The 11,094-nt window shown below is 31.8% G+C and overlaps 1 protein-coding gene across 1 annotated transcript; it reads right to left on the bottom strand.

Annotated features, from left to right (window-relative positions):
• Window positions 1-2,015: 2,015 nt before the first annotated feature.
• LOC132715439 (uncharacterized) lies at window positions 2,016-3,866 on the bottom strand. The gene has a single exon (XM_060698443.1). It carries the CDS (start codon window positions 3,864-3,866, stop codon window positions 2,016-2,018), a length of 1,851 nt encoding a protein of 616 aa, XP_060554426.1.
• Window positions 3,867-11,094: the final 7,228 nt, after the last annotated feature.

Below are 11,094 nucleotides of genomic sequence, written 5' to 3'. Positions count from 1 at the left end.
CGGACGGACGCCGGACGAAAAGTGATCACAAAAGCTTACCCTGTCACTTTGTGACAGTTAGCCTAAAAAATGGAAAAGTAGGCCAATTGAATCAATTTGAATTCAATTCAGCATCAGAAAAAATTACACCCCTAGTCCAAATTTCAAGTCTGTTGTCAAAAAAACACAAGAATTAAAGGTCAATTATATCAAAAATATCAAAAGTAGGTCAGTTGATATCAAATTCATTTCGGCATCAGAATTTACAAACATGGGTCTAAATTTAAAATCTGAATGTCAAAATACAAGAAAGTAGGTCAAATGGTGTCAATAATACCTAAAAGTAGGTCAGCTGGTATCAAATTGAATTCAACATCAAAAATTACACAAATTACACCCCTGGTTCAAATTTCAAGTCTGTACATAAAAAAGTAGGTTAAAGCGATATCAAATATATCAAAAGTAGGTCAGTTCAAATCAAAATTCAATTAGGATCAGAATTAAACCCCTTGTCCAAATTTCAGCAGGTACATCGAAAAAACGACAAACTAGGTCAAACAATATCAAATAATAATATCAAAATAGTCAGTTGATATCTTAATTTCATTTCGCATCAAGAAATTACATTCCTGGTCCAAAATTTCAAGTCTCTGTAACATCATTCCAAATTTCAAGTCTCTGTACATCAAAAACAAGAAAGTATGTGCAATGGTTTTAAAAATATCAAAAACAGTTCCACTGATACCAAAATTCAATTATGCAAATGAAACTCAGGTTCAACAGTCTGTCCTAAAATTTATTGAAATGTGCTTTTTCCAAGTTTAAATCCAATTCAAGAAAAACAAGAGCCACCACCGGGCGGGGGCAACGCTCGACTTTTTAGAAACACGCAATTCTATAAATAGAAACACACAATTTCTAAAAATAGTAACACGCAATTCTAAAAATAGTAACACGCAGTTCTAAAAATAGTAACACGCATTTCTAACAATAGAAACACGCAATTTCTAAAAATAGAAACATTACGCAATTTCTAAAAATAGATAAAAATAGAAACATTACGCAATTTTTAAAAATAGAAACATTACGCAATTTCTAAAAATAGAAACATGACGCAATTCTAAAAATAGAAACATGAGCAATTTCTAAAAATAGAAACATGACGCAATTTCTATAAATAAAAACATGACGCAATTTCTTAAAATAGAAACATGACGCAATTTCTATAAATAGAAACATGACGCAATTTCTAAAAATAGAAACATGACGCAATTCTAAAAATAGAAACATGACGCAATTCTATAAATAGAAACATGATACAATTCTATAAATAGAATCATGATGCAATTTCTAAAAATAGAAACATGACGCAATTTCTATAAATACAAACATGACGCAATTTCTATAAATAGAAACATAACACAATTTCTATAAATAGAAACATGACGCAATTTCTAAAAATAGAAACATGACGCAATTTCTATAAATAGAAACATGACACAATTAGAAACATGACGCAATTCTATAAATAGAAACATGACGCAATTCTATAAATAGAAACATGTTGTTGTTGTTGTTGTTGATGATGATGATGATGATGATAGATAGATAGATATGTATATATATATATATAAATAATATAATGTTATATTTCATTTAGGGATGGCTGAATTTCATAAAATATTTAAAGTTTCTGGTTTTTGAACGCTTTAAATATATATAACATGCTGTTTCGCAGGATTTTTCCTTTAGGTTTATATGTCATCCTTCCATCATAATTCGTACTTGAGTTTTTCCACAGTTTTGTGAAACATTCTATGACCTGACATTTCCCAATGCAGATAGAAGTGTGCAGATATGTATCTTTGCAGCATTGTTTCTTCTCCTTAGATTTAAAGACATCAAATAACATGAAAAAGCATCTTTTACTCACCTTTTGTTCCATAATTTTCCGAGAATTTTAAAGCTTTTCCCCGTGTGAAAAGGGTTTCTCTGTTTTAATGGTTCTGAGATTTTTGAAGAGCAATTTTTTTTCATTATTTTCCCAAATCTGCCTTGTGTAAAAAGTAGGGGAAAGGGAGAGAATCCACCACAGCATTATCCATCCAATCATCATTTTTTGTAAGGAGATTTCTGTCCCCCTGTGTAGATCTTAACATTTCATATCTGAGCTCAGTGGGTACACAGTGAATTTCACATGGCTGAAATATGACACATGATGCTGTTACATACTGTATGGCATCTTCATTTTGATTGTCACATTTTGCATAGAATCCTTGTTTTAGTTGTTTTGTTTTAAATTTATAACAACTACAGACTGGTTCAACAACTTGCAGGTCATATCTTCTTTCAATCTCACTGAGAACCAGGTCAGCTTTTTTTATTTCTTGTACACAGTAAAAGATTGAAGCTAATTTCAGTTTACTTGATGCTACATCTGTATTCAGACCAAGTGTTATGAGCTTAAGGGCATCAGCTGATACAGTGTTGTGCTGATTGATGTTGATTGAGGCCAGCACAGATGCAAGTATTGTACAGTACATTGGCAACAGAAGTTGACAGGCTCTCTCAACCAATCCCTCACATTGGTCATTTAATATCTTTGATATACAGTCTGTTAATGTCTGTACGGCTTGATAAGGACTTTTGTTCTTTAAAGTTGAATAATTGTAATAAAATGAAAGTAAAACAGATCTAGCCATTTCTTTTAATATAAGTCCTGAAATTTGTTCACTTATTTTAAATGGACATACGTTATAAAACTTGTGATGAAGCCTGGAACCTAGATCATCACATTTAATACCAAGTAGTGCCACTCCTACACTGTTGATAATGTTGTTGATTATTTCCAGGATATATGGTTTGACCACAGGTGATATCTTACCTCTCATCAAATTGTTCTCGGGTATGATAAAATGTGGGCAGTTTTCATTAATGATATTGTTATACAGGAGATATAAGCACAGTGATAGACAAGACAGTAAATTGTTTTCTCTCCAGATATTAAAATGTAAATTGGCAATACATTTGAAGAGTACCGTTTTGCACATGTAACTGGAAATCATATCTTCAAACTGTGACTTAATGAATGATTTTAAAATCATTTTCATCAAAACACAACAGCGAATCTGTGTTATATTCAAATTTAGCATTAAACACCTTTCAGCTAAAGATGTTGATATTCTCCATTCAAATTGCTCATATTCACTCCCTCTACATCCAACAGGGACAGCAAAGCATCCAGTTCTACTGCAATATTGTTTCATTTCCGCAGACGGCCACTGACCTTCACCTTGTTGATCCAACCATTGACTAGCTTGTTGTGGCCATGTTTTACAATGTAGAGCACCCACAATGTCCATATCACAGAAACAATGTGATCCTTTATCTACTCTTGCTGGTCCATGTAATGATAATTTGTCGATATTTCCACCAGAGAAAAAAGATTGTTTTAGCAGTAATTTTCCTGTTTTATCTCTGAAGAAGTATCGATTAAATTCTCCAACAGCAGGAAGAGGAGCATCACGTTGTAGCAATTGAAGTAAACAATATCCAGGAGATACAGAATTATCTTGAATCATCAAAAGATGAGGTATGCCAGGTATCCATTCGCACCAATTTTGTATTACTGGATGATTATTATAACACAAAAGTATATCGGCGTCTGACTCAAGCCCTATGGTAGTTGTACCTTCTGATCGACTACCGAAATAGTAATCCGTTAATGAATTTTTATTCCATAATTGGTGATTCACATTGATCATTGATTCTTTCAGAAGCCACGCTCTTCTCCTCTTCAGCACTATTCTCTCATCAACACCTATATCAGCTAATACTTCAGATAATCTCATTGACACATTCTCGGTGTAATTTGGCACTTGATACATTCTGTAAATACAATATTGAATGTCTTTATTTATCTTATTTGGTCAGATGATTATTGTTAATAATGAATTATTCAAAACATTTTTTCTTTCATTATAACCCATTTTATAGTATTGAATCATTAAGAAGTACTTTTCATCAACAATTGAAAGAATTGTATGATTAATGAATATGGATTATTTAACTAGACTATATCAGCTATTTATGCTTTATGAAATGAAACTCATCATTGATTTGAAATATAATGTTTATTGTCTAATATTCTATATATAACACTTGATTTCAGTACAGAAAATCTTAAAAAAATACATTTGTTTATATATTCAGTAGATCATAAGAAATGAAGTGTAATAGATTACAGTGAATCAAATTTGTTTTATTCATTTCACAATTGAAATTTGGGGGAGGGGGTATAAATGATTTTACTTTCTCTTTCAATCTTTCCTTTATTCTAGAAAAAAGACCAGTCAATTTATTATAACGGTTACAAGCACTGGGCTAATTTTTACATACAATTTTGTGAATTATTGTAAAAGTAATTTAATATGATGTATTTTTTTTTGGCACATGACATATTGACCAAGGCTATGTCCATATTCTGCATATTGTATTTGCCTATGTCTTTATTGAGTTTTTTATTAAGACCAATCTTTCACATGATTTTTCTTTATTAGTTATAAAATTTATTCATAACCCATTTTCCTTAACGATACATCTTTTTATCATCTTTATCATTATCAATTTCTTGTAAAATAAATTTTTGCTTAACCATAAATGATTTATCAAGTATGTTTTTTCTTCCTCTTTCTTTTATCTGGCTATTTATAAAAAGAAACTCGTTATTACTTCATAATGTTGTATTTTTTCATTTCTCTGAAAGAAACACTTAAATTGTCAGTAGTAAATATATGCTATACATTAGGCTGTAGTTTTTAACACCTTTCAGGTAAACATCGTCTTTAATCAATATCCTATTTGCGAAATGTTGGGGAAATTTTATAATGATTTTTTTTTATTTTAAGAAGATAACTCATTTTCTGATTTTTCAAATATCCGACATGTGTTACCTCCCTTTCTTGTAGTTGATAAAGTACTCAGTGACATGTGATTTTTTTGTCATGTCAATAATGGTTTAATTATTGTAAAATAGTTTGAACCCCGAATTTTATTTTTCAGAAAAAGAGAGAACTAATAACACAACAACATACTTTCTTAAAGTATGCTGTATTTTAAAAACTAAAAGCAAAACAAAAACAAGCAAACATAACACATTATGATTACAGTTTATATAATGCATTTAAATTTGTAGCGCATTTTAGCTTTTAATCTACAAGTATGTTGTATTTTTGATTGCGAAAACAAGAAAACATAACAATCATAACAGTTTATATAAAGCATTTTTTTCCACTTTTTAGCTGTTTAATTTTATATACAATGTCTAAATTACGATCGTATGTCAATATTTCGTTTCAATATATCAGTAAATCATTTCTATGATCAGTGACAGCCCTTAATTAAATGTACCCTGTAGTGAATCCTACTTTGCGTATGGAGAAAATAATAGGATATTCATCATAGAAAGCATCAACGTTTATCATATAAAAATAAGTAAAAAATCAGTAAAAAGGAATAAAGATAGTTAATTTTCACATTGCAAATGTTGCTCACAATCGGCGTTAATTACCAAAAAGAGGTTAAATTATGCAAAAACAGTCCTTACTATGGTGCCTTATTTTGAACATTTTTGCCCGTCGTGATAGTCGCAAGCAACAGCACGACAAAGCGCCAAAAGGCGCGCTGTCGCACTGTCGTCTTGTCTTCATATCACTAACGTATACCACAAACGGCGTGTTGTCCTTTGGCTTGTTATCTCGATGTCACAATGTCATTCGTCTCAAATCGAAGGATTGTCTATTTGTATATATAAGCCAAGCGACAGAGCGACATTGCGACAAAGCGCGGCACGACAACGCGCAGTTTGCAGTACTTCGCTAGCGACAGGACGACAAGACAACAGTGCGAAAACTGGCCGTCTCGAAAAGGAAATTACAATATAGGTTGTGTTGTCGCTATCGACAACGCAAAACGCATAGTGCACAAAATCAACCATCATACCTTACTGTATGAGTTACGAAGTATAACTATATATATGGTGATAAATACGGCTAAATCATTCAAAAATCGTAAAATGCAAATATTAATTGAAACATTTTACTTTCCTAAAATCTTATTACTGGTACGTCTTTCTCAAGTTTGATCTTCTTAAAATATTTTGGTTTGTCTTGATGTAGCTTTAAATGTGTGAAAATGTTTTATATTATAAGAAATATGACTATTCAAATCATGGAAAGTTATTTCTTGAAAAAAAAACATTAAAAAACGAGTTTTGTTATGTTTTGTTTGATGTAGACATCATGTGTTATATTAAATTTATGTCATGTTTTAGGTATCTTTATTATTTGTTATATTTTATCATTCAAAATGTTGTTTACATTTTTTATACTGGCCAAGTAAAATTGTTAACACATTTAACCATGTGGAATTCTACCCTTTTGACTATGCTCGATGCTAGATAGTAAAACAAACCCTGGATAGTATAATGAATTACTTCTGTTCATTGAGAAGTATTCAATGACTTATGGGTCTATATGACTAATTATAAACTATTATCCAGAAGTCATGTATAAAGGTTTAAAAGAAAACCTATAGTAAATGTGCATATAAAAATTGACTTTGTAAATTTATGAAGGGATATTACTAGGCAAATATCTGTGCAAGAGAACAGTTGCTTGTAGTTATGATAAATCGGTGCTAGAGGACAGTTGCTGATAAATCGGTGCTAGAGGACAGTTGATAATACATCGGTGCTAGAAGACTGTTGCTGATTCATCATATGATCACTGCTAGAGGAAAATTGATGATAAATATGTGCTAGAGGACAATTGCTGATAAATCGGTGCTAGCGGACAATTGCTGATTAATTAGTACTAGAAGACAATTGCTGACAAATCAGTGCTAGAGGACAGTTGCTGATAAATCGGTGCTAGCGGACAATTGCTGATCAATCAGTGCAAAGCGACATGTGATGATAACTCTGTGCTAGAGAATAGTTGCTGGTTAATCAGTGCTAGCGTGCAATTGCTGATAAATCAGTGCTAGAGGACAGTTGCTGAGTAATCGGTGCTATCGGACAATTGCTGATAAATCGGTGCTAAACGACAGTTAGTAATAAATCTGTGCTATAGGGAAGTAGCTGATATATCGGTTGTAGAGGAGAGTTGCTGATTACTCGATGTTAGAGGGCAGTAGCTGATAAATCTGTGCTAGATGGCAGTTGGTCATAAATCGGTGCCAGAGGACAGTTGTATATATAGGAAACGGATGAGTGATATATGAATATGTTTATACACTGTGGGGATGGGTGAATGAAATATGCAATATTTGTATATAAAGAAGGCATGTGAGTGATATATGAATATATTTAAATATTTAAGAGGCTAGCTTGTGAGTATAATTAACAAAATAAAGGATTGTCTTGTGATGACGCAGTTGTAGAAGAAAATGCTATTAGTAGTGCAACGTAAGTTCACCTTTATTTTCATGATAGATTACGTAATAATTATGTATATTATGGCATAGTTTATTACACTCAGACAAGTATATATTTATGGATAATTGCATATATTTGATAAAGTCATAGAGGCATACTATATATGTAAGCTTTGCTACATAAAAAAACGACTTACTGATATTGTAACCAGTGTTTACATTAATTGTCATATGCTCTGATTAGACCTGGTCAGGATTTTCTCTGAACAATTTAATGGTTAGAGCCCGAATGCCATAGTGGCACAATGTCTATCTGCATAAATGATTCTGATTTGCTGGAGCATAGCTTATGCATTTAATGTGAGGAAGCTTATAAGCTACCGAACATGTTAGTGGTTCTACTTGTTAATCCTCTTCACAAAGTGAAGGGTGAAGGATTGTAAGAATGGACACCATCTGTCAGACTGTGCGTCTATCTGACATTAACACTTGTGTGCCCGCTACATAACTAAAACCGCTGTTTTATCCAGTACCTTGGCACAAATGATCACCATTATGAGTCAATGCTCAGAGCGCAATTATTTGGGTACTAACTCCAAGGTCAATGTCACACTTAAAAGTCAAGTCTCTACCCTTTCTTGTCGGTTTAATAAAATTTAATACGCTGCAAAGTTTTTAAAATAACTTAGCAGAAATTATCATCATTATAAAACGATGTACAGGACACAACAATTAAGTCACTTCCCTCAAGGTCAAGGTCTTATCCAAAGGTCCTATGTTAAAACATCTATTTTTATGTCTGCTCTATAACTTATTTACAATTTATTTTTTTTAAAATTACTCGACACAAATGACATTTCATGTTCTCAGAAAATATGAATAAACTTTTGAAAAGAGAAAAAGAAAGTTTAACAAAAGTTTTTGTGTAAAAGAAAACCAATATTAAGATGACTTTTAAATTTTAACAGCATAATTGTCTCTATTTAAATGATATCATAAAACCCTTGGTTGTTATCAGTATTTGTGGTTTACGTCATGCCCAGATAAGAATGACATTGATTTCTAATTTTATGTGTGACATTTTTCAGTCTATTTATACTTTGCAATAATCAGATCATACATTTTGCCCATCGCATGTTGCATGCGTTTTAAATGACCTGATTAATAGTTTGGATAAATCTATATTTACTTTATTTTGGCAAGTGTGCAAAATTTGGAACGAAGTAGGATGATGAATGCCATATATAGCCATCATTGTGTTATCAGTTGAACTTCAGTTATGTTAACGCTGATAAGCTTAGTTGAATAAGTAATACATTTCTAAATCTAAATATTGACTATTAAAATGGTGATTGACTTATGATTGATAATGACAATTGTGTATGATATAATACAGAAACTATCCAAATTATTAAGGTGGCGTTGTTGTTGGTAGTTTTCACTCCGGATCACGGCAGTAATCCACATTCAATTTGCCAGAGCACTGTTCAACCATGGTGTCATTCCTGGGCAGACTGTCAAGCAGTTTACCTTTGTACATGCCAGAGCAGAGATTCAGCGTGAATGACCGTAGAAAAGATTTCATGATCAATCACAATGAAAGTGACCTGCACTGTCTGGGTATCGAATCCAGATCGTCCGATTCACTGTCCAATACTCTGCCTATTGAATTATAAAGAGCTGTCCCAAACTTTTTAAATGATTTAACAGTACCGAAACATTTAGAATAATATTTATGGACATATTTGTTTTGTCACGTTTATCGGTGATATTTTTTCATCGTAACAAATTAAATGGAACACAAATATGGCAAAATGTCAACTTTTATTACCTGTTCGCTGATCATTTACACTTGTGCATAATGTAACTTTTAATTAAGACGTTTAAAAAATCGAAAGAAACAATAAGAGATATTTCAATGTAATACCTCATGATTATAGATATCATATAAAAAAGTTATTCCTGAAAATACATGAATTTTTATACAAAAGAATTTACACATCATAAATTGAAATTACAGTAAACTCCGCTTATAACGAACTCATTTGGACATTCAAAATATGTTCCTTATATCCGGAGTTCCTTCTAAGCATATAAGCTTATAATGATTATACTCAAGCAAAATTATTGAAGAAAAGAAATAAATAACCGTTTTATCTTGGTGACAAGAACTCATGCTAAAATATCCTAAATAGAAAACTATTACATACTGCTAATTTAAATTCATTTTCACAGCTGTATTGAAGTACATACAACAATAAACGGTACATTCGGTCGAGTTTTAATCCGTGCGAATGAAAACGAAAGTTGAAAATGCGGGATCTATTTACGGATAGCCGATTTTTGGAGTTCATTATAAAAGTGTAATTTTCTGTACTTTTAACTAAATTTGGGCTAAAAAATGAGTTCCTTATAAGCGATAATTCCTTATAACTGTGTTCGCTATAATTATATATTTTATATTAAATAAAGAAGGGCAAAATTCGGGCCAAAATAAATTGTTCCTTCTAACCGGAAGTTCGCTATAACCGTGTTACCGTGTTCGCCCTAAGTGAAGTTTACTGTATTTCGTTCTTTCTTTTTGGCTGATTAAATTGTTTTGTTGCTGACTTGTATCAAGGTCTTGCCTATGCCACCATTATATATGTTGGCTTTCACCTCACCAGAACTTACCTTTATACTTTGTTGTAGTAGAACAAAATATTCTTATTTTTCTCATTAATTGTATAGGTATGTTTATTACCAATGGAGCGTCATAAAGGTGAAGATTTTAACGTTAGCAAGCATTATATAGAGCCTGGTTAGACTCACAAAACAGAATGCTGTTCTATCTCAGTACCGGTGGCAAAGGTTTATCACTCTGGCTAAAGCAGGGTAAGGGTCATTGTTAAAATTCCTAAGCACTTAGGTTTAATAGAGGTATTTAAAGCAGCGCAATCAAATAAAGTAAGCAACAACGGCATTTAAAAAATAAGTGAGATACTGTTTCAAGTTTACTTAAATGTTTAACTGTATATTTCTAAAACATATCTTAAAAGAAACAACCGGAGATGAAAGAAATCAAAAATAGAATAAACTAACTTTAACCGTTGTGTTGTAGAAGAAGTCTTTCATATAGTTGGTGGCTGATATTTAAAAATTACTAAAACATTAAACAACATTTAATTGTCTCTGTCCGTGTGACAAATAAAAAACCCTGACTGTAACATGATTGTGTCATGCCCATATCACAATATTTTTTTATTTCTAATTTTAGTGTCGGAAAATACTAAGACTATTAATACTTCCCAATAAATTGTGACAAGTAAGCTTCAAGCCAATCAAATGGTAGATTGAATGCAGCGATGTTAAGTTTTTTATGACCTGTAAAATCAGTTTGGTTACACCTATATTTACGTAATTTTGGCAAGTGTTCAAATTTTTGAAGAAAGAATGTTGACATTATCACTGCGTTATCAGTGAACCTTAATACAGTGAAAGTTGAGAAAACCGGACGGCTTTCGGACCGAGAGTTTTGTCCGGTTTTCTCAGCGGTCCGGTATTCTCAATGTCCCCTTCAGCTATTCAGAATATTATAAACCGAGCAATAACTTACAAAAGATGCTGAACGTATATTTGCATTTTCATGATCATGAGTAAGTATATTGCTTAATAAAGAAATGATAAAAATACTATACAATA

Source organism: Ruditapes philippinarum, unplaced genomic scaffold (genome assembly GCF_026571515.1).
Source record: "Ruditapes philippinarum isolate M1 unplaced genomic scaffold, ASM2657151v2 ctg8883_1_1_1_1, whole genome shotgun sequence".
NCBI classification, from domain to species: domain Eukaryota; kingdom Metazoa; phylum Mollusca; class Bivalvia; order Venerida; family Veneridae; genus Ruditapes; species Ruditapes philippinarum.
Note: the sequence above shows the minus strand (reverse complement) of the source record. Positions and strands in the feature narration are given on the sequence as shown.

Bases quoted from the DNA above. Each gene is read 5' to 3' on its own strand.
- LOC132715439 (XM_060698443.1), bottom strand. From the start codon at position 3,866: ATGTATCAAGTGCCAAATTACACCGAGAATGTGTCAATGAGATTATCT.